Consider the following 27,575-nt stretch of genomic DNA (forward strand, 5'->3'; position numbering starts at 1 on the left):
CTGCTACTGAAGAGGAAAGTAATTCCCATCCTAATAGGTAAGACTGCCACACACACGCATGCACACACACACACGCACGCACACACACACACAAGACTGCAACAGCAGTGTAAGAAAAACATGATCAACCAAACATAAACTCGGCCCATTCAGAGTCCTTTTCCCCTTCAAGAGCAGCTTTTTAACTTAAATCACTACAAGTCACAGTGTGTGTGTGCAAATGTGCGTGTGTCTGCATGTGTGTGTGTGTGTCTGCATGTGTGTGTGTGTGTGTGCAAATGTGCGTGTGTCCAGACCCCCTGCCTCAGCTGTGCCAGGAGTCAGCTGTGAAGGGACTGGTTCGGCATCTGAGATGCAGTTTTACGGCAGCAGTTACAACAGCGGTGACAGGTCAGCCTGTAAAATCCTGTGTTAGCCTATAAATATTAATGAATCTAAAGCAGTCTCCAGTGTTGCTGGCTGGAGCTAGGAGGGACTCAAACTATGTTTATCTCAAAGAGGAATTGACTCAGAACTATAAAGAATCGATACAGAGGCGCAGGACCTGCTCGGCCAGGATGAGACAGGGGACAGGGCCTGTCAAATGGGCAGGACTGCGAGGAAGATGAACAAAGAAGCAAGGTGGTCAGGGGGCCGGGGGATTATTTAAAGCTGCACCAGTCAATGTTTATATATTAACAGTGGATCAAATGACAGTGTGTAATGTGAAAGGTGTTGCTTGTTGTGACAAAGCCACAGAAATTCATCGCTTAACTCTGCAATTCCCCTCAGCTCTCTTCTCGTCAGCCTCTTCTGCTCCCATTGACACCCAGGTTGCTGTTTTTAGTGGAAACACTCTGATAAATCAACTGTACACTACCCATTGAACTCCAAATAGAAACAACCAGACAACATTAGCAGCTAATGTTAGCAGCAAAGAGCCAAATGTTTTTTCTAAGGATGTACTGGAGACCAAAACAGAACTACAAGCAGTGCAAATCTAACTTAAATTCATAAGTTTTGTCAGAAACACGACCCCAAATAAATACTAATGTTTGTGTCAGCTGAATTTAAAGGTATTCTATGCCATTGTCAGTTTGTTTGTAAGCACAACATTTAAACTTGGTCACTCTTCCCTACATTGCATGGGCATACACTGCAGTCTTCTTTACTGTTGTAGAAACTGTTGTGATAGAAATGCTGATACTTGAGCAAGCCAACAAAGCTAACCCCTGGCACGTACCTGTCCAACAGAAAACAGGCCAACGCTGCTCACCAGCGAAAGTGACCCCCAGATTCACTCTCATTTTGGAACAAACTTGCTGTTTCGTCTTGCTATATTTGAGTTTTTGCAGCACTCTGTCCATGATTTTTATACCCTCCTCTTGGATGTGTGCTGCACCTGGTAGCTCTGCTTTTATAAAGTACCGCTTTCACCTGTGCACTGTTATTGACTGGAGGTTATACGCCCCAAAACATCCCGAACACAGTAAAATGAGAAAATACAGGCAGAGGGCAGAGTCCCAGCAGATAAATAGTCTACACAAACACATTTCTAGTGGGTCATACTGTATGTGATGACTGAGAGGGATTACTTCTGTATGAGTATACATTTTGTTAGGAAAATCCAGCATAGTATGCCTTTAACACGTTAGCCATATGAACTTCATTTCATGTTATTTCATGTTTGGAGTTTGCTCTGCTGACCCCAGGTGGCTTTAAGATAATTGTGGCATATCATAATATTCCATTATTGTGTGATAATGTATTTTTAAGGTACTTTTCACTGAATGGCCTCATATATCTGTAGGTTTCCCTTGTGCAGCTACTTTTTGACAAATGCTGAAGTACTATATTGGCGGCTGTGGCTCAGAGGTAGAGCGGGTCGTCCACCAATTGGAAGGTCGGCGTTTCGATCCCCGGCTCCTCCAGTCTGCATGCCGAAGCATCCATGAGCAAGATACTGAACCCCAGTTGCTCCCAATGGCTGTTCCACCAGTGTGTGAATGTGTGTGTGTGGCAAAAAAACTGAGTAGCCAGTGGCACCTTGTACTATGGTAGCCTCGGCCACCAGAGTATGAATATGTGTGTGAACAGGTAAATGTGACTTGTAGTGTAAAAGGCGCGTTGAATGGTCAGATGACTAGAACGGCACGATACAAATGCAGATCTATTTACTATTTGCAGGTCCATTATCATCTCTAGTAAAAGCTCCTTAAATGATTGTTTGACCCTGAGAGGAATAACAGACCGTAGGAAACACTGAATGTTTGCAGCTCTTTTTAGAATAAGAATAGAAAAATACCATGAATTCTGAGATATAGTCAGTGGTGGATGAAATACCTTAAGGTCACACTTGTGTAAAAGGACAGATTTCTTAACAGAACATCGCTTTGGTAGAGGTTAAAGTCACCTGTTAGAGTATTACCTGAGTATGAGTCTTAAAGTATCTGATTTTTACTGTACTTAAGTATCTAAAGCAATTTTCTGATATTAAATGTACATAACTATTGAAAGTAAGACAAATACAAACACGTACACATAAATGCTGTTAATTAAAAAGCAACCAGTCAGAATTGTGAGATTTATAAAGTTTATTTCCCCATAACATACACCACCTTTAAAATGGAGCCTACCTTATACTTGAAGAAAACAAGGTTGTTCTCACAACTTTAATATAAGGATTTGAGGAACAAAATCCCTTCGCCCCTCCCCCTCTTCCTTAACTACTTTGTAGTAAGTAATTAAGATGCTTGAGGGAAAATGCAGTGGAGTGAAAGTTAAAGCTGACAGAAATACAAAAGAACTATTAGAAAGAAGTATTATTTAGTTATTTTGTGAGTATCTGTACTTCACTTAACTCTTAACACCACTGTGTACAGAATGAAAAACACAATATCCCTTAAAATACTTTGGTGGTCTAAAACTTCCACCATTACCCAAATATTGATGCTGTCACCAGTGTTACAAGCACCATTATCTGCCACAGTCTGAAAGAAACCAAAGCAAATTTGTTAAATTTCTCCTCATAATCTCAATCAAAAAAGCCAATTTAACTACACTCTTTTTCCCTGGCAATTTTAATTTGCTCTACTCAGTGTGATAATAGACTTCATCACTCAACTACACATTTTCAATTGATTTCCTTGGAGTGACTTTTAATCAAAGAGCGTGTGGTCAACTATATTTTTCAAAGAGTAAAGGGCACAAAGGGCCACGCCAACCAAATCCAGGAAATAGAATTAAATCATGAAGCCTAACAACAGTTAATGTGAGAGCAGATTTCATTCAACATCCCACACAGTTCATTTTGTTATGCTTAAGTAAAGTCAATTATAAACCATCCTTCAGGCATTAAGTAAATTACTTCCACATTCAGGATCATCATTGTGATTGTTCCTCTACTGCGCCTTAAAGAAGATTAATAGTGGTATTTGTTTAATGGACATCCATGTTCTTTTCTTTCTCTGTTCACGAGCAGTGCTGGGATGATGATGGTGATGATGATGATGGTGATGGTAATGATGATGATCACACTACGACAGTGCTTCATTAGTAGGAAGGAAGAGGTGTAATGATGGTGATCAAATGCGTGAGGTAAAAACACAGTCAACAAGGGAGATTTTCTCTGGTGTTTTGTCTTTCATGAAATAGTGACACTGCAGATACAGACAGGAAATAGGTTAAGGTTGTGACATGCAAAGATCTCCTATGTTTATGTTTTCTTTAAAGATCGTCCCAGAGCAGATTTATCATACAGTGTATAAAAATCTCATCACACGGATTATTTCTTTTTTTAGACTTCTACCACTGTGAACGCACTGTTACGCTTTGTCAGCCACTGCCAGTTACAAGCTCACAAGCTAGCAGACAACATAAAAAAATAAAAAATGCTAACTACACTTAGCGTTCTGATACATCTGCTAGTCACCGATTTTGGTGCACAACAGACGCTTCATTTGAGTCTGGGTCTGACTGAGGCTCAAACATGTATGGCTAAAACTCTCAGATGTTTCCTCTTACACTAATGCAAGCCATCTTGATGCGCCATTCTCCCATAGTCAGACCGATTGCCACACTTTGTTTTAGCAACGGAGAAAGCAGAGAGCAAAAGCAAAACCAAGCACAAGCAGAAGTGGTGCACGGGGCGGTAGACCAGATCCAGAATTTCTCAAGGAGGGAAAAAGAGTTGATGTCACTCAAGCCCCTTTTCAGTTATTTTTTTTACTTTTTATGTGGGTTAACTATCTTTTTTTTTTTTTTTTTTTTTAAGATATTTTTTGGGGTATTTCAGCCTTTAATGTATAGGACAGACAAGCGTGAAAGGGGGAGAGAGAGAGGGAGTGACATGCAGCAAGCGTGAAAGGGGGAGAGAGAGAGGGAGTGACATGCAGCAAATGGCCACAGGCTGTAGTTGAACCCGGGCCGCTGCGGCAACAGCTTTGTACATGGGGCGCCTGCTCTATCCAAGCCACCAGCGCCCCTGGGTGAACTATCTTAAACAAAATATAAAACATAGCAGAGTATTTTTCTACTTTTTTTTCAACAGTGTTTTTACTTAAAAACATATCTAAGGGAAAACTTTGAAAGTCTAGTGTGTATGATTTAGTGACATCCAGTGGTGAGATTGCAGATTGCAACCAACTGAAACTTATGGCGTGTGCCAAACGAAATCGCAAATGGCCCTATCTAGTGCTAGCGTGAGTGTTTGATTTGTCCGTTCTGAGCTACTGTAGAACAACATGGCAGACACTAAGGAAGAGGACTCGCTCCATCTGTGGATATAAATGGCTCCTTCTAATGTAACAAAAACACAATGATTCTTCTTCTCTTCTTCTTCTTCTTCTTCTCATTTTAGGTGATTATAAACTAATGAAAACAATTATTAATAATATATTCCAGTTCTGCCTGTGATCAGGTTTAAGTGATATTAGCAAGAATGTGACGTGAAGGCTCCTTTAAATATGTTTAAATTGTAGTAATACTACTACTATAACTTTCTAGGGATAAATGAAATGAAGTTGTGAGGACTAGAACTTTGATTGTTTAAAGAATAAGGCGGATTCCCAGCTGACATTGGGCGAGAGGCAGGGTACACCCTGGACAGGTCGCCAGACTATCACAGCGCTAACAAATAGAGACAGACAACCAGCCATGCTCACATTCAATTAAGGGTCACCAAATAACCTAACCTGCAAGTCTTTGGACTGTGGGAGGAAGCAGGAGTACTTGGAGAAAACCCACGCTGACACGGACAGAATATACAAACTCCACACACACTTTTTTTCTTGTTGTCAACAATTCTGTGTAAAAGAACAAAACATTCCACTTCCTAACTCCTGTCCGCAGCTCTCAGCCTCAAGCCCAGTAGTTTTTCCATAAAAATGGGCTGCAAATAAAATGTTTCATTTAAAAAGATGCTTAAATAAATTCTTGAAAGATCTGGGTGCTATAGGTTTTAGCTTTGTCACTCAAACAGGATTACATCTTGCAAAAGTGCATTAGCTGGGGAGTATTTTCAGCTACACGTTGATACACATTTTGTGCACTAGTGAGGCACCTTAACAGTGTGTGTGGGATCAACTCAAAATGAACTACAGTGCCCGTGTTCATTGTAATGAAGGAACATGTCAGCCAGTGACAGTGTGACTCGCTGATGTGTTTTTAACAGACAACAATAGAGCTGTATGGGGCAGAGGAACAGGATGTATCAGACTTTAATCAGGCACACACAGTGCTCGTGAGTGGAACTATTTTGATGTTGGCTTTTCAGTGGTTGTGTTGATATTAAGAAAAATAATAGCATCAGCCTTTGAACACATGTGGTTTGCCATTTCTTTGAGTATTTTAAGCAAACAAGAGCCAAACTACTAGAAAAGCTAAACACTGTTTCCCCCAAATACTCAGTTTTTAATTAAGTGAGCCTTTAATTTAATTGAATGTGACACTTTTTGTGTTATGTTTTCCTCGTGGGGCTTTTGGCTGAGTTAAATAGAGGCTGAAAAGAGGCGATTTTGAATGCTTTCTAATATGGGTTGAGTCACCTTAGCTTGGCTGTGTGTATTTATGTGTGGAGTGTAGTGACACTGTTTTGTAAGTCTTTCCCATTTAAATTCGCTGTATGTAAAATTAAATTTTTTGCTCCAGGTCAGGTGTGAATGTCTTGGTAACAACCTTTACACAGGATATTAATCTCTTCGATGTTTAAATTGCCAGAGATGATGATTAGGGCATTAAATTCTCTCATGCCAAATTTGCAGTTCCCTTCATCTCAGATTCTACTGTCTCTTATTTTGTATTGAAATCTGAAAATACAGTATTTATGCAAATATGTTCCCCCTCGAAAATCAACCATGTGCAGTGTGCTTCTGGTATCAATGCTCCTGTGTCCCAGTGTTACAAATAAAACATGTGGCTGAGTCTATGGTAAACGGAGAGGCTGCAGAGTCCCACACAGGATTAGCTGCCTTTTCCACCATTTAGAAGAAACAGATGTCTCAGAACCGGGCTGGATCTGATCCAGGACTTTACACCGATACACTGCTCTCCTGTTAATCCACCGTGAGTCTGTGCACAAGTCTTTAAATGATAACTGCTGTCATGGACATCACATACGGACACCAGAACGGACAGATTATTGGCAGCAGTTGCTCTTCTTCACCTGTAATTTAATAACTCCCATAGCCTGCAGATTGCGAGGGAACCTGGGTGGTTTGTTTGGACTTGTTCTGGGTTTAATTAGTATTTTAATTACACACTGTCTGGGACCCTTTTTGTTTTTCGGTCTAGGTTTACCCACCAGGGAGACCTGTCCTCCAAACATTGCTTGAAGTGATGCAGCAGGTACCTGATCTGTTTTGTTTAATAAGTTGAAACAGTGTAGCCAACATTCATATTCAGCTGGCAGCCTGGATACTGTGTGTGTGTGTGTGTGTGTGTGTGTGTGTGTGTGTGTGTGTGTATGTATGTGTGTGTGTGTGGCCTGATTTGTTATTTTAGCTATGTAGCTGCTTCACACTCATTTACAAAACTGCAGCATTTCAGTTAAAGGGACAGTTCACCCCAAAATCAAAGATACATACATTTTTCCTATTACCTGCAGCACTATTTATCAATCTAAAACTTTTTAGTGTGAGTTGCAGAGTGTTTGAGACATCGGCTGTAAAGATGTCTGCCTTCTCTCTAATGTAATGGAGCAAGATGGCACTCAGCTTGTGGTGCTCAAGCACCAACAAACAAACAAACAAATACATTTGAAAAACTCAACAGCAATGTCTCTTTCCAGAATTCATGACCTGGTTACTCAAGATAATCCACAGACCTTGTTGTAAGCAGTTTCATGTAGGAACTATTTTCTCTCTACCAAACTACACCCACCAACCATATTACTGCATAGAAGGAAGAGTGCATCTACTGCTAGCTCACCTAGCACCACAGAGCTAGCAAATGTTACAGCTCAGCCGAGGAGGATGCCATTAATGTTTACATCTCGCACCGTCACAAGCACGATACTCTCGTTCATGAGTAGATGCACGCTTCCTGCTGTGAGGTGATGGATGTAGTTTGGTGGAAAGAAAATAGTTCCTACTATTTGATTTCTGGAGAGAGACATTGCTGTTGAGTTTTTCCAAAGGTATTTTTTCGACACTTTGAGCACCACAAGCCAAGTGCCACCTAGTTCCATTACATTGGAGAGACGACAGACATCTCTACAGCAGATATCTCCAACACTCAGCAACTCACACCAAAACAATCCCACTACATGTAAGAGGACAGATACTGTTTTTTACTTTGGGGTGAACTGTCCCTTTAAACAAGGGGGGGGATTTTTTGTGTTGGCCAGTATATTAAATGAATCCCATCACTGGCACTGTTGTATCACACTGTCATGCGGCCCTTATGCTCAGTCATGTCATAACTGCTGATGACGTGATGGTGCCAGTCAGTGTCCTCCACACTGAGGAGGAAAAGCAGAGAAAAGCAAGCAGTCCTCTCAAACATCAAGTATTTAGAGAAGCTGTAATTACACACTGCTGGCAAACTAACTGCTTGGTTAGAAACTGGAGGGATGGATTGTGTTGTAGTGTCAGCAGAAGTAGAAACAGCTGCATCTAGTGGAGTAAATCCATTTCCTAGCTCCGAGGGAGTCCAGGACATGAGGCTGCGAGTGTCAATACATGTGCTGTATGCGCACAGGCTCGCTGGTGAGTTCAGTTTTTTCTCCTGGCAGCACAGCTCAGAGGACCAAACGGAACAAATCCCGCCCCATACCAAGAAAGTTGCTCATTTAGAGCAACGAATATAGATTCAGGAAAAGGGGAAAGCTGTGATGTCGTGTGACTCATTGATCAGAATGCAGCAGCATAACACTGCATTATCTCTCATCTGTTTTAGTGTCAGAGATGAATAGTTTTACACAACACACTCAGTGTTACTACAAACAGTTTTATTTTTATGCTTCATGATGTAAAACAGAATTACATGTATTCTCTGACTGACCAAACAACCAAGAAGTCCTGCAGGTGTTATATGAAGAGTGCGTTTACATGCATACTAAGCTCCGCCCAGTCTTATTTGGAGATGAGTGTCCGTTCGAAAATATCCTGTTATCTGGAAAATGTAAGAATTATCACAAAACTAACATAAATTACTTTAAAAAACAACACAAAGAAATACAATAAACATGTCAGAAAGCTGTTGCTAGTGTGGATTTTTTTTCTCTAATCAGATATTAACAGATGTGAACCAGCTACCTCTGAAAATCATTACAGAATCAAGTGTGCATGAAAACATAGTAACAGGGGTTTATCAGTAAATGGGGACTGCTGTCAGATTTAAATGTTCAAAAGACAAAAAAAATACAGATGTACTGGTCTAGCTTGTCTCCTGCTGCCCGGACGCTGGGACTGATGGTTCGGGATCATCTGTCGGAGGCTCATTAGGGGCACTGCTTCCAAATTTGTTCTTTAAAGATCGTCCCAAAAACAGCCAGTACTCCTTGCGGACTGTGTCCTTCTCATGTGCCAGAAGTTCACAAATCTTCAAAGGGGGAAAACAAAGACAAGAAGTCAGAAAACAACAGAGCAATATTCAGTTTATTTCTAAAACAAAATAATCCTGATTTCTTCAGATTTAGCGGCAATCGACAAAGATTAAATATGTATTTGATATTCAGTCATAATCAAAAAGCTGCAGCTATTTCACAGCCCTCTTAGAGGTATTACCAGGGGACTTCATGTCATCACATATGCACAGGATAAGTGAGGTCTGTATTTTACTGAAATTTACTGACATTATCCCCTGGATATGATGGCACAGTCATTTGTGATTCCACTTTACACAACACAAACAGAACACAGCACCACTGCTCGTAATGTACGGTGTTAACCTCCATTTTTGTCTTTTTAAATGTCGGTTCAACAAACAGAACTGATTCTGCCACACATTGTCACTTTCGAGGTTTCGCTCTTCTGATGGATTCAAGCTGACTCTTTTTGTGAATGGGTCACCATGCTGTGTAGCGAGAAAAGTGAGAGGAGCCTCCAGCACTCAAAATGCTGTCTTCTTTCATTTATAACTGCCAACTCAACCTCCATAATCCTCCACCAGGAAAGAGGCAAAAAAAAGAGGTGAAGAGAAAACAAAAAAATCTGAAAACGACCCCTTATTACCCAGATGCTGTTTTGCACAGAACTTAGTTTTACTTGACAAATTACCGACATGGCAGATTCACACAGGATTAAGATGACAGACAACCTCTGCAATTAATTCAAATTACTGGAGGTCCCTAGGTAATGCTAGTGCCATGCAATTAGGGCTTTTCCTTTAACAAAACACTCACTTCTAGAGCCTTTCTTAAAGTTTCCATTCGTTCCTCTTCCGCCGCATTTTCGTTTTGGCTGCTGCTCTCCAAGGCGTCCTCGTAGCAATCAAATAGAAATGCTAGAAGGTAAGAGGAACAATGAGTCTCCTTCAGCTCAAGGACCCTCTCCAGCAGGCCCGGTGCAGACGACAGACCTCGGTCTTGCAGCATCCTTGGGAAAAAAAAAAAAGAAGGGGGATACTGTCAGTGAGCTTTTCAATTTTTAATAACCGAGTCTCAACTTGGTTTCTCTCCTGCTGTAAATCATATATTGTGAATGTCTGAATGGGGATGGCACAGCGAAATATCAGCGATTTCACCTGAGGAAGTCTCTTTCAGTCAGACTGAATAAAGTGAACAAATACACAAAAATACAAACATCCTTGCAGATTTCCAGGGGTTTAGATATACTTAGACTTAGCTCATATGTTACATCTTACCCTTTCAAATAGTTCCATGCGCTTTCATTGTGGGGAGCCTTCTTGATCTGGTTGAGACAGTACCTTACACAAGGAGAGGAAAATTAGTCAAATGCATGCAGCAAAAGACAGCTGAGGCAGCAACAATTCCATGGTTACAACAAGGAACTTTTATTAGTCTTTATTCCAGCAAGTTAATACAGATAATTATGCTGAACACCTCTTAAATGCTGTATTTGACTTTTGGGGAATTGTATTGTCTTAACAGAAAAACATTTACAATATATCTTTGAATGTAAAGACAGAGATCCTTGATCCAACTTAAGGTGCAAATTAACTTTTAACTCCAAATCGTCCAGACGTTTAGCAAGAGTACTCACTGAATCTCTCTTTCCACTATGGCTGGATCAGAGAAGCCTGTAGTGTGAGAAATTACAAAATGCCTCTGGTTCCACGCAGAGTTATTCCTCACATCTTCTTCCAGCAGATTCTCCACAAACTCCAACTCATTGTCCCACAATTTGTACTCCTGCAAAGTAAATAAGACAAATGTTGGAATCATTCTCATTTATGTAATCATGTAGTACTTTTAGTGTTGGCCCTGCAATGCATGAGCAAAAACACTCAAACAGCACATCAACAAACAACTAAATGAATAAGCGATTCATTCTGGCAGAGTTGCTCACTGTGGGCTGAAAACTGGATCTGGAGCCTCATTTTTGAAGCCAAACTCTGCTAAGAGCTCCAACACCTACCTGGATGACCCACTGTCTGTGCTGCCAGGCGTGGTAATTCTTTGCATCTTGGCTGAGAATGTCCGCAATAAACTCCAGTTCCTCTGAGGGGTCATTCAACCACTCTACCACCATACGTCTGTGATGCCTGGAAGAGGAATTCAGAGAACTGGTCTTATTTTTAAATGTTTTCAATGTAATGAATCATTGTAGAAAAACCTTGTTTCACCTCTCTTACTGAGAAAACCATCTATATTTACGAAAGGTTAACGAAATATAGAAATTGCCATATACAGCGCTTTTCAAACAAACACTCAGGTACCTGTTCATGTATACTCTCTTAAGTAATGTCACATTATTTAACAACTGCTAGGCCTACATAAACACGTGACCTGGAATGAATTTCCCAGCACTCACCAGACTTGATAGTTTTTGGGTTGCTCCTCGATGATGGCAGTTATGTACCTCATCTCCTCCCTCAGGTCCTTTGACAGGGCTTGCAGCAATACTCGCCTGTAGTGCCTGCACATACCCAAACCCAAGAGCTGTCAATCAACAGACACACTGCTCCTACTACATTCTGATACAGACAGTAAAAAATGTGTAATTTATAAGACTGCTTGACAAGTGGTGAGAGTGTGACATCAAGGACAATTCTACAAACCATGATTTTAAACAAAAAAATAACCTCTCTTTTTTAGTTCCCCATGATGTAAAATTGAACACTAACTAGTTGACATTCATTTTCCATATTTCAAACATGCACTCTGCTCACCAAACTGTGTAATTGGCTGCATTTAGCTCAATGGCGTCTGCTGTCAAGGCGAAAGCGCGGTCACTTTTTTCATCATTCTTCAGGAGTGCACGGAAATAGTCATACACATCTGAGACTGTTGGGAGACAGATATATGCAGTGGTTATAAACATCAACACAGGTTTGACTTTAACTACTACTGAGTAGTCTTTTGGTCTTATGTCTGGGGTATATGGTGAAGTTATAGTTATTATAATAATTAAGTTATTACAAGCTGTGGCTCAGGCATCTGCATCCTCTACGTTTCTTGCATTTCTTAAGCAAAACCAAAAACCTTACACTTTTCTGAGTAGGCGATCTTTACAACAGGATTTGGCCCATCATCCTGAGGAACAGGCTCCAGGTCAGCCCACTCCTTTCTGTCTCTGAAACACAAAAACACGGGGGTGGGATTCCTGGCTGCTAACCTAAAAAAAAAATCTGCCTTAAGGTAGCTTAAGTTGCTAGCACTTCTTACTGTACTGACTACATTGTAAAACAAATTCAATAATGCCATAAAGTCATAATTAAATAACTAAGATATACACATTTCTATCGTTAAGTTTCCTAAATTCCCCTCCTCGGCAGGGGTGTGGTGAACTCACAGAAATACCCAGTCAATTAGCATAACACTAATCCAATAACTAGGCAGGTTAGCTGTTGAATCCAGTTGCAGTGCTGTAACCGTTGTCATGGCATTTATTTACAATACTCACCAACACAACAGATAAAGTTATCAAACATTACCATGTTATGACAAACTAAAGCTAATGGAACAAGTGTTAACCGTTAGAGCAGCTATCAAGCTAACTGTTAGCCACCCAAACATTTATGCAAAATTCTAACCAAACACTACCTGTAAAATATATATCGAGTCGGGTCAATAAAATAATCATCCTCGAGGTGGTCCTCAGCCTCTACGTCAAACTCTTTGTCGTCCTGAATTTCTACAGAATCATTTTGAATTTCTTCGACACCTGACATGGCTAACTTTGTGGCTGCTAATCCCCTCTGTAGTCCGCGAGGAAGGAAGACAACGTCATATCCGGTGTAGAGTAAACTGCTTTTAGGAGCTGCGGGAAATATTAATGTCTAACCAAAAACAGCCGTTTGATAAAATAGAGTGGAGTTGCGGAACCACAGCGACGGTAGGTGTAAAACAAACAGGCTGACTGACGTCTGTGGAAATGTTCAGGAATTCGCAGTCCCGTAACCGCTGACATTTTCTCTGATACACGGGCTGCCGAGATGAGACGTTCAAGGCACAGACAACACCCCTTTCCACTGCTGGTAAATCTGAGCTGGTGCTACTGATGCTCAGTGGTCCCACAACAATTGAACAAAATAGTCTTGACTGGAATATCTCTTGTCCTCTTTAGGAGAGGTGTAGTCATGGGAACGGTTACTAACAATAACAATTAAACAAACTGTTCAAGACTAGAGAGTGGTGAGCAACACTGTTTCATTCACTATGAGACAAATGATGTGCAGTGCACACTGAATGTCAGATTGGTCATATCCTGATCAAACAGGCCAGAACAGATGTATTTATTGAATGTGATATTTTAATGCAGTGTGAACGGGTGGTGTAGATATGCAGACCTACTGGTCCTGTTAGAAAGCTGTGGCAGTGCCATGTGACAGCTGGTAAAGACTAAAATAAATAAGAACTTCATACTAATTTGTCATGTACTGTTTGTGTTTATGTCTATAAAGTCATGCCTCAAGATATTTCCATATGAGCCAACATAAAATTTGTGACAGCGCTTACATCCATTCTAGGATGCAGTTTTGAGTCTTACCTTCTAGCTCCCTCTTATGGCAAGATTTGATTGTCTTGGATTTGAGAGAAATGCAGAGGTGCTTTGGAAAATACATAGAAATATGACAGTTGTCCTTGAAGGAATAAATTAAATATTTAAAATATGGATTATATGTATGTAAATCTATTGTGTTAAGAAAGTATAATCTGCAGGTTTTTTTAATTAACCCAAATAAACTAAGAATAATGGAAAGTTTTCACTGAAAAAACCTGCTAATTTTTAATAGATTATCTAAAAAAAAAAGAAAAAAGTTTTATGAAAAAAAAAAAGACTCAATGAAATAAAAATTTAAATACAGAATTATCTTGTTCATTCAGAAATGCATCACACTTCTGTATATGCGTAATTCCCTTTCAAACTTAATAATTTTCTTCTCCAAGCCAACATGTAGACATTTGAATCAACACTGAATCGAAACACCATCAGAGACAAATTTCTTAAGGTCAAGCTGAACTTTATTTTCATCGACGACTCTGGACATTATAAAAATAAATAGATGATTCACAGTCAGTGGATCGTAATACAAATTGTTATCAAAATTATGTATCAGCCAGAATGAAGAATTAAACACATGCATAATCACCATTCCATCAACCTATACATGTTCTGAATACTCGTCTCCAGTATTTGCAATTAACATCTGTTTTTGCAACAGAACCTTGTTGACGGAATATAAAATCACCATTCAAATTAGACAGCTATGCAAGTTGAATATGCTTCTCTCTGACATGTTTTCAATGATGGCTTGACCCAAAGTTTGTTCAGTGACTGTCTTCTCGATCCAGTCCGTGTTTTTCGATGTAGCGTCTAGAGAAGGGAAAGCAGATAGAACTGTCAGTGTTTACTTCATGAGAGTTAGTTTCACCTGTCGAGAATAAATCACACACCTGATAAAGACGGTTAATGCGACACATACACTTCACTACAGACAGTGCATGTATCATTTTTCTACCTGCTTCAATGAACGTGGTCCTGACACTGCCTCTCTGGACTAAATTAAAATGACTCTAGTGCCTTATGGCCAAAGTCTCTCGTAAAACTAATCTGTCACATCTTAAATGGGGGTTTCACCCCTACGGATCAGCCACAACATTAAAACCACTGACGAGTGAAGTGAATAACATCTACCATCTTGTTACAATGTTATACAAGGAAACCTAGGGTCCTGGCATTCATGTGAATGCCACTTGACGTGCTCCATCCACCAAAACACTATCACAGCTCAAGTGCCCCCCTTTATGGCAACGGCACATCTCAGTGGCAGTGCCCCCCCCAACCATGACAATGTGCCATAACACACTGCAAAAACTGCTCAGATTTGGCCCAAGGAACATGACAAAGAGCTCAAGGCGTCAATCTGGCTTCCAAATTCCCCAGATCCCAATCCCACCGAGCATCCATGGGACGTGGAAACCCCAGAGTCAAGTCTGATCCAAGGTGGCACCTCTTTGGATCGGACTTGACTGACCTGTCGAGGCATAGACTCAGGACCTTTTGGGGTAGTCCTGTGGTGTCTAGCCCCAGGCCGTCAGGAGCAGACCATTTGAGTTCCGTGAGCTGCAAAGTGGTCTGTCACTGGTTTTAATGTTGTGGCTGTTTGGTGTACAGTACATCTAAATTACTTGGGTCCCGGAGTAATAGTTTGTTCAATATTTGAACATGAACACTGCAACTATCAATGAAGCATTACACTGAGGCCCACTGGGAGTATGTCTTTCCATGTACATAATAATTTTTCAGAGCAGTAGTTTAACCTACAAACATCTTTTGGCCACTTGGGAGCAACAACAACAACATTGTCACAGAAGTTGTTTTGCTACTGGTTGACTATGCTTTCTTCCAAATAGACAAGAGCGTTATGAGATCCCATGTCAGACGGTCCACTTTTCTTTTCATGGCTTTTTCCAGACAGTCTGGATTTCAGAACAAATCTGTGGGGTCCAAATTAGTGGAGACAGGTGTATTTTTACATAAGACCTGAGTACTGAATGACAGACATGACCCTAGGACTGAATTCAAAGTAAATCTCAGACCAAATGAATATTGCAAAACTGCAAGATGTTGTGCATAATGAAGCAGCTTTGGCTTTTCTCTGAGGTGCCTTATTAACATGAAGTGAACAGACAGGAGGTACATTCAACGGGTCCACAGATATCTGATTAAAACAATGGTTGAGAGACTAATGGGAGATTTTATTCCACCATGTATGGCTGACTTTTCTGCTAGTTGTGCTGTAATATTAAGACAAGTTCTGCTCCTCCTGTTAACAATACAATAATCTCTTATATGTTGTTATAATAACTGCTGATGGTTAAGAAATCTCACCTTCTTGCAAAATTATACAGCGCTTCTTTTCTCTCTTGGAGAGACAAATGTCTGTCAGCTGGTGATCTCCCAAAAGATTTGGCAGCAGGCTGTGGATGAAAAGAAAATGGAATTACTAATTTAGTAAATAACAAGCCTGTTAGATAACATTTGAAAACAAATGCTATCTATCAATGTGACACATGATAAAGTAGCTGAACTAAAATGCCCAATATTTAATTATTTCTATGCAACTCATAATTCCTCAGGGAATCCTAAGAAATATGAACTTGTTGGATTAAAATGGATCCTAAATGATTAATTCCCCAATTAGAGATTCCATACAAAACAGCATGTTGAATCACCGAACCTTTATGGTGGGAGCAGAACAAGAGGAGTAGGAGCTGTTCCTAGAGGACCCAAATGTCGACGTCCCAGTTGCTTCCATCGGCCCTTCGTCCTTGTTCTCCAGCAGATTTGTTATGGTGGTGTCAACACAATTGGTTTTAGCTGTTCACAATCAAAAGACAACTGTAAGTGCAGAGCAATTTAAACCCTGAAGGATGTGTTAGAAATTGGAAGAATGGGTGGAGCAGAGTGAGCAATGTGACAGCACATTTCAATGGGGTTGGCAGGGATATGGGGTCCACTGAAATCGGGCCCTACCTAAGTCCTTTGTGATGACATTCAGTGGGACATGAGGCAGCACATCCTTCACCTGTTGGGCCATCTTAGCAATCCTATGTTCATCTGAGCCCAAACTCTGGACCATGAATCCAAGGCCAATAGAGGCAGGTCTGACACCTAGGGTAAGGAAGAAAATCAGCAACATCCCCTCCAAACACAACCAGCTGGATTCTTGCGTGTAGAAAATCAGGAGCCGTACTCACAAACATTCTGAGATCACTCTTAGGGCGCTCCTAACTTAGCCTAAAAATTTCTATCTCAGAGCAACCCTGAGCAGGGAAGTGAGCATGTGTGGTCGATCACGTTGCTGGATTTGAAACTTTATTTCTGAGCCCTGACACACCAAACTGACACCTAAGAAGTGGTGGCAACGAAGGCCAACTGTTTGCACACGTCATACTCCCCTGTGTCTCGGCCTAAAAGTTGCTCATGAGCACATCTACGGCTACAGCCAACTAGCACGTATGTTCTGCGTCTGCATGAGAGGAAATAACTTTTCATGGCAGCGGAAGGTGACAAGTCTGTGTTTGTGATTAAAAAACAGAAGACGAACAGGATGGATTCAAGATGCTAGTTGGCCCCAAACCGATGTTGAAAGAACTACGGATATTTACTGTGCACTAGCAAAAAATAAGACAAATATTACAAACCCTTACTGCTAAAAAAGCTCAATGGCAACAAAAGATCTCATGCCCTTTTGATTTTAGCTCTTTGTTTTCCTCACTTCCATTTCTCTTCTCATGTACTGAGCTGAACTGCCAATCAGAGTGATTAGTTCTCAGGTGGGCTCTGCCATCTCCTACCCCTATTTAACATGCTGAACTGTCTGGGGAAAAAAGCCCACGAATGGCCGACCAGCGCCAATGGTGCGGGACACGTGGCAAAGACACAGGCAACAGACGCTCACTGACAGCCCGACACTGACTAATAGGCGACTGTTGACTTGGTGTGTCAGGGCGGTAAAAGATGAGACTGGTTGTCACAGACATGCCCTTTTGTGAGCCTGCAAGGCGTAGACACCCAGTGGAAATTAAATGAACTGCGTCACAGTATGAGACTGAAAGCGCCTTATTTGTTTGTGTGATCACTCTGCTGACAGCAGGATGAGACAGACCCAAGTAATCACTGCTGCATTTTTCCAGTTGCCAAATATCTTAGTTCTGTGATCACTTTCATTTCTGGTGCTGTATTGATATTGCGTTGGGTGGGAGATGTGAGCTCATCTTTAATTAGATCGACCCCAACCATTATCCCTGCACAATCTCATTTGTAGCATTTCATTAACTCACTTTCATCATTATTTCTCCTACCTCTTTGTCTTTCCACCATTTTCTCCTCTGCTTAAAAAAAACTCTTAAGCTTCTTAAAAGTCTTCCTCCCTGCTCCTAACAGTTTTTCACCACAGGGCTGAAATGCTTGTAACTACCTTTAAACTTTACCAGGATCCAGCTTTAATCGTACGGAGAATTTTTTAGAAAACGTAACAATTCTAAGAATTTTCTTAGAACTCCGTCACTAGAAGCAGGTCTTGGTACTAGGAAGCTTTGTGAATACGGCCCCTGGTATATTTCGTGTTTACGTGACTGACTTACCTGTAGATGTTTGTGGCACAGTGTGTCTTTTCCGTTTGATGTGTTCTGCTTTATCAGCTTTAGTGATCTTGGTGGAGACCAAACCAAGTTCACCGGCTAGTAGCTGAAATTAAAGACAGATATAAGACGCACGTTAAGTGTACGGCTGCAGCACAAAGGCAAAAAAGAGGAGCCGCTTAGTCAGACAAAATAGAGGGGAGATCATACATCTAATAATACTGGAACCATAGCAAGATCCTTGTAGTTAACCAGTGAGGGACCAGAGTGCTGGTGCTGGGATTAGGAAACTGGATAACTGTCTCAGATGTTTTAGTGTATAACTTGTTGTTTTTGCTGTTACAAATCAAGCCCTTCATGACTAACTTCAAATCAACTGGCAAACATTGGTTTTACCTCCTGGACTTTGTTGGCAAACTCCTGTATGGACTCTCCATCTTGTCGGGACACTGGTGGGAGCCAACTGGGAGGAAAATGAAAAACAAAAAAGCAACACATGACAACAATTGTGACAAGAGAAATATTCAAAATCAACAGGAGACTATTTAAAAACAAAATGTGAAACAGCATTAAATAATTACTTACGAAAGCAATTTAGTTTAGAAATCATTTAAAACTCGTGTTTATTCATCAACATTACTGGCAAGAGAGGTTGAGCCTGGGGTTGGGAGTTGAACCACAGCCAAGTGTTTTCATCAGCTTTTTTTTCTTTATATGTAGTGGATCGAGTTTCTTTAGCTCATATCTCCATAAAACCACCTCAGTTTACATGAAAAATGAACAAAACTGTTGGGTTATTATTGATCACTCAGCTGCAGAACAGCTGGACTCCACTTTAAGAAGCGATTGCTGATAGTAATAATGATACAAATTATTTAGTACCTTACATGATACACTGTACATGGAGCAAAAAATGTCCATAAGAGCTCCGTCAGCCAGCTCGACTCTGGTGTGCTCTGTGGACAGACAAAGTACGATGAAGTCATGTTGTCATATCACAGTGTAGTGTAACATGTCCTACATTCAGCTATGCACAAGCAGTCACACAGAGAATATGGACAATAATAGCTGTGACAGGTGTCCTGGTGACCCCAACAATCCTGCAAGTATTTAAAAATACCCTCACTGGTTGTAAAGGATGTAAACTGTAGCCACTGCTGCACACAGCAACACAACACACTATTATTCTCAGTACTAAAATGGCTGGATTAGATTTAAGCAGCCTGTACTAATCAGCTTCTTGTTACTTACAAGAAATTCCATTCATTTGGTATTGACTTTCCACAGCTGGGAATGGTATGTAATATGTACGGCTGTACTGAATGTCATCTTTTTAGCGTTCAAAGCTTTTTTTTGAAGGAATAAAAAAAATCCAGGGATAAAATCCTTATTTCAATTAAGTGATTTATCAGATTAAATCAACTTTGTCTGATAAAAAAATGTATGTTGCTGCTGGATTGTTGCTGGACTGTCCCGTTAATACAGGTCACTCTGTGTGCGGCAAGTGGGAGAACAAACAGTTTTTTGACCTGAGTGAAAATATTGGTTTTTAAAAGCTAAATGACAACAACTATGGGCTGAAGTGTAATATTTCTTTAGATGAAAACGTTGTGAATTTGGGAAATTATTACATCTATCTTTTTCCACTAAATTTTAACTTTTGGACTTTACAATGCTCTGAAGTTATTCAAAATGTTTGAGTATGAGACAATCCAATGCAGCCACCACTGGATTCTAATTCTACAAATAGTGTAACACTAAGAATGGTGCAGCCTAATCTTTATCTGCAACTAGGGTTGTCAAAGGTATCGATACTCTGACAAGTATCGATACTCAAACGCTGTATCCAGATACAATAGTAATTTACAAAAGTATCGATACTAACAGTGCATGCCACCTCAGCGCCTGTCGGGTGCGCGCGATGGGTCCAACGGACACGCGCTGTGCAGGCAGTGTCTGGCAGGCACAGAGCCCTCGCTGCAACCCAGCTTGTTGTCATCGCTGTGCATGCATGCACACATTTCTGTTGCTGTAATATGGCCAGCGCAGCTGCAGGAGGATCAGAGCAGCCAGTTTTGGTAAAAAATAATAAAGGAAAAAGCGCTCTTTGGAAATATTTAGTGAAGTGAACACAGCAAGCTGCAGACGGCAGGTACAGCCCCTCCCCTCAGTAGCAGCTGAGCAGCTGGTGTCGCCAGCATCAAACTAAAATATAGCTTCTAACGTTAATGTGGGAGCTAAGCAGAAAACTTTATCAGTCATGCCCGTCTGTAACATTAATAGACAATGTTAGTTTAACAGGACAACACAATTATGTGTGTCTGAAGAGTTATGTTAACTGCAAAGTCAAAGACCGAAGCTGAAAAAACGTTTGGTTTCTCCCGTAACCCCTGGTTCTCTGATCACATAGTGAGGTAGAAACAGGAGCATCCTGAGCCTAAACTACCAACTCTATTTGATCAGCAACGAAAACATGGTGCCAATTCACCAGAAGCACAGAAAATAAACAGGGCTGTAGATAAATACATTTGTATGGACAGATCTTGTTTCTGGTTGTTATTTATTTTGGGGGGATTTTTTGTTGTTATCATTGATGTTACTGTTCTGATCTTTAAAAAATGACATGCCTCTTAATTTTTTGCTGCTGTATCGAAAATGGTATCGAGTATTGAATATTTTCCTGGGTATCGATATCGAGTTTTAAATTTTAGTATCGTAACAACCCTATCTGCAACTGTGCAGGAATACTGAGTTAAAGGTCCAGTATGTAGGATTTAGTGTAAGGGTGCGCAACCTGCTGCTCTGGAGCCACATGCGGCTCTTTAACCCCTCTCCAGTGACTCTATGTTGCTCTACTAACTACTTTTTTTTTTTTTTTTAACATTTTAGTTTTAATTTTTCATGGCTCTAGACCTAAAGTGATTCTTACATTTTCCAGTTGTGAAAATGCTGGTGATTGGTGATTCTCAGTCATGCAGGTTATGGTAATCTTCAGTGCTAGCCAACTATGGTGACTGACAAGAAAACGCCAACAGTTCTAACTGGAGCAAGTGATTTGTCCGTTCTGGGCTACCACACAATATGATGGACTCCGTGGAAGAGGACCCATTCTGTATGTTAATATAAACAGCTTATTCTAAGGTAACACAAACAAAGTGATTTTTAGTTTCTGGTGACTATACACCGATGAAAACCTAGTAATAAATATAATATTACATTTCGGTCAATAGATGCTCTAATTTCTATGCACTGGACCTTTAAACAGAGCATTCGAATGTTGATTTATAATTTGAATGTCCATGTTCTGAATCAAGCTTTGGAGCTTCAAACTATTACTATTTTCATTTTTGATTTCCTCCCTTTCTCTGTAAGCTGACATTCTGCATTTCATCATAGAGGCAGAGAAATTGTTGTGCATTAAAGATTCAAATGGTGACTGCTCTAAATACAAAATAATAATACTTTGCCAAAGGTGTCCATTATGTTTTTTGTTTCTTGTCCCTGCACTTTATTTTTTGTCTTCAAATAAAAGTTTAAATGACATTACCAAAGCAATCAATGGTCTGGTCACCCGTAAGGCCACAGGTTGAATGGAATCAGTCAGAGAGAAAGGCCAGGAGCTGAGGGAGGAAAAATAAGGTTGGATAAGCAAAATAGGACTTTTTTTTACTGAAGAAATACATTTCTGAACACATCAAATTCATTTGAAAACATGAATATAGTAACACTGAGAATCATGAGATGGTAAACTGGTGGCATGTTTTGTACATGGCATAGAAGAATTTTGGTCTGATTAAGAACTTTTTTAGTGTGTGGTTGGCTAATATAAAAAAATATAATAAACTGAATTTCAGATCTCTGTAAACAAAGGCATTGCAATATTCTTGATCCTGTTGCGAAGTGCTCCTTCCAGTTTTATTGGATTTCAGTGCATCTCCAGGAGACTTCAGCTGAAGATACAGTACACTTGGTTCTGAGCTACTCAAATTAACGACAGAAATGAATCATTTTGCAGCTGTTTTCACTTCCTTACACTAATTTGCCCATAGAACTCTAGAGGGAAATTAGCGAGGGGAAACAACCGCCAAAGTAATTAATCTCTATCTCAAAGTGCCATGGAAGAGGAATGATAATTTGTGGCTGGCTTGATTAAATCACTTTCTACAACCAAAATCAAGAGCATCAGGCCAAAACACTGTCTCCATGTGCAAATACTGATAGATCCATAACAGTCACTGCTGTGCTGTAGTGGTTTAATGATTGTAGGTAAATGAATGACTATCAAAAACTAGAAACAAGAGAGCTAAAGAAGAATTTGAAGAAAAAAAGTTACATTTTCTCAGTGAGTCATATGTTCTGCTCGCATTGCATCAACCAATACCCACTCACAAATAATAACTCTTGCTCTTAGTGACATTAGTCAAACACTGAGGAGATCCTGAGACAAAACTGTTAGCACTAACCTGAATTTCAGCAGGCCAGCACGGCCGTTTGTGGTGTCCTCCTCAGGAAACAGGAGCAAAGGTGGGGTGCCTTCAGTGGAGCAGTACCTCTGAAGAGACTCTTCTATTGCTTCCTGGCCAGATGCTGAATGGATTTCCATGAAGCCTCTGGCCCAACACACAAAGCCTGTGGAGCCCTCAAACTGGGGCTAATGAGCAGAAAGAAACTGATTTTAAAATTAAATTCCCATCATTTTCACTGGTGAAACAACAAGTCAAAGATGGTAGAGAAGGCATGTAAGACTTTGCTTCATATGCTTCATGCACCAGTGCACACACACACACACACACACACACACACACACACACACNACACACACACACACACACACACACACACACACACACACAGAGTCTCCCCTGCACACTTGCACGTGTCATCTGCAGCAGTTTACACACAGAACATGATGCACTTTCATTCTTTTAGGTTTTCTAGGAGAACATTCACAGTGCTGTAATGTTGATATGTAGGAAATCTAAAACATTTGTGAGTGCACCAGTTGTCAACACAAAGAAATTGGCACAGTAATTTTACAGGACTAATCTCTAACTATCAAGAGTGTAATATATATACACAGCTTTGACTTAAACACTGTAGTTTTCAGCATACGCAGACCGTGTTGACAGGTGCTCACTGGTACAGGAAACATGTAGCATTCTTACGAATTACGGATGGCAAAAATGTTTAAATCATACAATATACTGTATAAAAGTTGAACACTTACATTATGGCAGGGGGTCAGAAGATTGATTATGTTGTGGTCGAACTCTGTCACATGATTGCATATGTACAGCTTGGTGTTTTTGTCTCTGGAGCGAGGGTTTTTCTGTCTCACGTGCATCCCCAGCACTGAGCACATAACCCTGACAATAAATCTAAGAGAACACAGAAATAAAGATGGATGCAATCAGGGGCAGTGTCTTCTTAACAAGCAGTAAGCCATTCTCAACAACAATCTCAGTTTCTCACATTTACATGTGTTGTCCAATTATATGTTAAGGTTATTCAATCCCAGTCATCACCTTTAATTAAACATGGACATCACTGAGGGCCATGTCTCATTTACAAGAGGTTACCATGTAGCAGACACCGTATAACATATACTGAGCAGCCACTTACCTTAATGGTGTTTTACAAGTTGGCTGAGTTTAATGCAGTCATTATAGCCGTGAGAGGCAATTATTTTTAATGGGAAACACAGTATGCATAAAATAGCATGTGTTAGCATTAACTGTCACTGTTTTTCCTTATATCTCTACTAATTGTACCTCAATCATCATTATTACACACTATAATATTACTCCGAATAAGATTATTATTAATGACACACGCACGATTACTACTACAACTGCTGCCATAACGACATCTGATAGTAAAATGTGTTATTATAAAAATTGATACTTAAAGAAATACTTGCCTTCTAACAAAACTCTCTGGAAGTGCACAGCTGACCAAGAACACGTGAACACCGATAAAAATCCGTATTAACGTCAAACAGATGCCGACCGGAAAGTAAATAAGCAGCAGCAGGAGAACAAATGCATCTTTGGGAAACCTGAACAAAGAAAGAAAAAAAATCAGAGTTGCAAGCAACATTTTAATTGCAGTATTTGAAAAGAAAGAAAGATGATTGCTGGTGAGATCTACACAGACCACATAAATTCCACTGACAGATACACAACGCAATGAACAACCTATAATAGGAAGCAAACACACAAATGTTTAGACTGCATTCATTACAATATTTTATGAAGTCGTACTGAACTACTAAATAAACCCACACCAAGGTTAACTGGCAGATATCACTGTAATATCACATAATTACAAAAATCCTGCATCCTACCACTATGTATTAGTCGATTAACCAACAGACAGAAATTAATTAGCAACTACTAACAAGCGGATATTCATTCATTTGCTTGTTTAATGCTTCTTAAATTAGATAATTTGATGTTTTTCTTTGCCATACATGATAATTAACTGAATAGCTTTGGACTTTGGACTGTTGGTTAGATAAAACATTTGAAGATGTCACCTTGGGCTCTGGGGAAATAACACAGGGCATGTTTTACTTTTTTCTGACATTTCATTGACAGAAAGATTAATGATTTAATAAATAATAATCGTTAGTTGCAGCCCTAATCCTCCTCAACTCTTAGGAAACTGCACGGCAGTTAAAAAATATATCACCACCTACACCTGCTGGTAAAGTACTACTAGTAGTACGCAAACTATTATTAAGAGTTCTTTGTTGAGGAATATGTTTCATTTGTTTATTTTATTTTTTTATTTGATAGGGATGATGTAATTTAACATAGTTCCAATACAGAGTATGGAACTGATGTGTTGCACAGAGAGTTTATAGCTATTGCTAATTTTCAAGTCTTGTCCCGATTTGGCTTTTAAATGTATCATCTACAATGATATTAAAAATATACAGTTTAAAATATCATACAACCTCAATACACTATAAACATGGAAGGCACAATAAAATACATAAACCACAAACCACACACTACAATACACATACCACAATATATATACTTAAGTACAACCCAAAACACTGCTGAGGGTTATGTTTTCTGTATGTTAATTCTATGTTACTGAGAAATTATTATACACCTGTCTCCGTCATTGGTGCATTAATGTAATTTTCAGTTTTGCATTAAACCACAGCCCATAACTTTCATTTTCCAGTCGTTATTACACGTGTCTCTGTGTGACTGTCTTGGCGGGTAGCTGCTACAGAACATCTGGGAAGCCCAATATTAAGATAGCCCTATTCTGGCCTGATATCCGACACCATAATCTACACCTACAGGCCTTATGTCCCGCCTGCATTAATGTTAAAGATCTGTCATGTATGTTGAGGTGACGTTACGTGGTCAAAGCTCAACTTCCACAAGTCAGATGTGACGTGACATAAATAGCAGTTGTGCGCTCCACACATATAGAGGTGCAACTGTAACGTCAGCATACTGTGTCTGCTTTAGAGAAGTTAGGTCTTTCAGGAAACTTCACCCGCAGCAGAGTAATTTCACACTCTCAAGTTCAAATGAGTTCGTTAGTTGACGCATTTGACGTTAAGGCTGGTGACAGCGCGATGTAAACCCTGAAATTAGCATTGCACAAGGTTGCATTACAAAGGTTAGCGTCAATGTTTACTTAAATGTCACTGCCACACAGCTGAGTTAGCTCGCTAGCTGTGCGTTTATAAAGGGTTTGAGTTCCCTCTAGAAGCATACAGTAAGTTAGCTAGCTAGCAAACAATGGATGTCGCCAACATAATATGACTATAGTTCATGAACACACAGGATAAGACCGTAACGTTAGTGTAAATGTGGCTAATTAGCGTTAGCTTAAGGTTAACGTTAGCTGACTTACCGACGAAAGTCAAACATGTCTTCAATCCCCCGATTCTCCATGTCTGCCAGTCGGACCTTTGCTCGGAGGCTAATGCTAAGAGTACAACCTGATCCCTAAAAATAAATTAGTCATAACGTTCACGACAGCAATTTTGTCGCACGGGGTGTAAAGTGGCAGTTAAGATTGTTGTTCCCCCGGTGAGCTACAGAGGCTGGAGTTAAACGTTTTCGGCCAGCCAATTTTAGCAAGTTTACAATGTTAGCTTAGCCTAAGATGTTTCAGCCCGCGGTGCTAGCAGCGCTAGCGCCTGTGTGCTTCTCCACCAGCCACAACAACAACACTTCCGGCCAGAGTCCTCCAGAATAAAAGTGCCATGTCCATAAACGTAAACTGACACAACGGTTTAGCTAAATTTAAAAACGCGAATAAATACTCATCATAGCGTGTACGTTATTCGCATGCTTTCATGTAATCCGTAGCTGTGAGATAAACACGACTACAGACCTTCAAAGTCAGCGTAGTTCAGATTTGTAGCTTCGTCGTGTCTATTAATTTCAAAATAAAAGTCCACTCTCTCGCAGTTATGGTATTTTGTCTCCCTCTAGTGGTTGTATTTGATTATTATTGGTTATTACCTGGAATCACAAAATAGGTTGCACCATAATTTTTAGAGGTACAGGCCGATCTAAAATGCTACATTCATACTTATCCAGCGAGAATCTAAATTACAAAGTTCATTGGTATTTGATAATGGGGAATTGAACTGATAAGATGCGTCTGGCCCAATACTAGAGTGGCACTTTGCAGAGTCCATGAGAACTAACTCTCTTGCTGAACATTTTAACAATAGCACTTGAATCAACGCTTGATAACTTCTTTCTTTCTTGCTTCCAAATGTTTGCTGAGGTCTGTATGAAACAGCAGTGGTTCAGAATGTTGCAAAAGGATGTGTACATGTCCAGAAGTAGGAACTTGATTACTGTGTGTGGCATCACCCAATATTCTTTTGAAAGGGTTACCAGATTTATTTGACATGTCCAGTGTCGGGGAGTGAGAATAAGTGTAATCAGTTACAGCCACTGAGAAAAAACCCCGAATTAAATTACAGTTAGTTATGAAAATGTTGATGATTACAAATGGGTTACATATTAATATATCATTTTTGAATAAGACATTCATTCTGCTGTTTTTCGACATGCAGGAATGCCTTCTTTTGACATAACCTATTTTTGCACATTTTTCAGCTAAACATGTATTAGAAAAGTAATCGAAAAGTAATCAAATGCAATATGTTGCATACTTTAATTAAATCAATAAAAAAATAGTTACGTTACGTATTGTATTTTTACCGTGGTAACTTATAACTTGTAAGCCATTACATTTCAAAAGTAACCTTCCCAACACTGGCTATGTCCTACCCTGCAAAGGTAAGAAGTGCCATAGTAGAAGACTAATGTTGCTTTTTAAAGGAAAATAGAAAAGTTATCACAATATCTTGCAGTCACCAACATAAATG

General features: G+C 39.9%; 2 protein-coding genes across 2 annotated transcripts; both read right to left on the reverse strand.

Annotated features, from left to right (window-relative positions):
• Nucleotides 1-8,408: 8,408 nt before the first annotated feature.
• On the reverse strand, nt 8,409-12,844 carry fnta (farnesyltransferase, CAAX box, alpha). The gene is made up of 9 exons (XM_050043036.1): nt 12,644-12,844; nt 12,088-12,173; nt 11,770-11,884; nt 11,412-11,516; nt 11,016-11,142; nt 10,641-10,789; nt 10,282-10,344; nt 9,821-10,013; nt 8,409-9,018 (listed from the first exon to the last, which is right to left on the reverse strand). The coding sequence occupies exons 1-9, from the start codon at nt 12,769-12,771 to the stop codon at nt 8,854-8,856; spliced, it is 1,131 nt and encodes a 376-aa protein (XP_049898993.1). The 5' UTR covers nt 12,772-12,844; the 3' UTR covers nt 8,409-8,853.
• Nucleotides 12,845-14,043: 1,199 nt separating this feature from the next.
• aup1 (AUP1 lipid droplet regulating VLDL assembly factor) lies at nt 14,044-26,403 on the reverse strand. Its single transcript, XM_050042251.1, has 12 exons — nt 26,078-26,403; nt 24,111-24,248; nt 23,418-23,568; nt 22,654-22,841; nt 21,738-21,810; nt 19,073-19,146; nt 18,587-18,653; nt 18,194-18,296; nt 16,581-16,718; nt 16,285-16,424; nt 15,936-16,024; nt 14,044-14,417 (listed from the first exon to the last, which is right to left on the reverse strand). The coding sequence occupies exons 1-12, from the start codon at nt 26,116-26,118 to the stop codon at nt 14,372-14,374; spliced, it is 1,248 nt and encodes a 415-aa protein (XP_049898208.1). The 5' UTR covers nt 26,119-26,403; the 3' UTR covers nt 14,044-14,371.
• Between the last annotated feature and the right edge of the window lie 1,172 nt (nt 26,404-27,575).

The sequence above is a fragment of the Epinephelus moara genome, chromosome 4 (assembly GCF_006386435.1).
Source record: "Epinephelus moara isolate mb chromosome 4, YSFRI_EMoa_1.0, whole genome shotgun sequence".
In the NCBI taxonomy this organism is placed as follows: Eukaryota; Metazoa; Chordata; class Actinopteri; order Perciformes; family Serranidae; genus Epinephelus; species Epinephelus moara.

Excerpts from the sequence above, each read along its gene's own strand:
- fnta (XM_050043036.1), bottom strand. The coding sequence starts at position 12,771 with ATGTCAGGTGTCGAAGAAATTCAAAATGATTCTGTAGAAATTCAGGAC. Across the intron at positions 10,345-10,640 it reads ATAGTGGAAAGAGAGATTCA|GTACTGTCTCAACCAGATCA; the intron begins GTGAGTACTCTT and ends TCCTTGTGTAAG. Across the intron at positions 9,019-9,820 it reads CTTTAAGAAAGGCTCTAGAA|ATTTGTGAACTTCTGGCACA; the intron begins GTGAGTGTTTTG and ends CCCCCTTTGAAG.
- aup1 (XM_050042251.1), bottom strand. The coding sequence starts at position 26,118 with ATGGAGAATCGGGGGATTGAAGACATGTTTGACTTTCGTCG. Across the intron at positions 16,719-18,193 it reads TGTGCCACAAACATCTACAG|GTGTCAGACCTGCCTCTATT; the intron begins GTAAGTCAGTCA and ends TCCTTACCCTAG. Across the intron at positions 14,418-15,935 it reads CTGTATAATTTTGCAAGAAG|ACGCTACATCGAAAAACACG; the intron begins GTGAGATTTCTT and ends TCCCTTCTCTAG.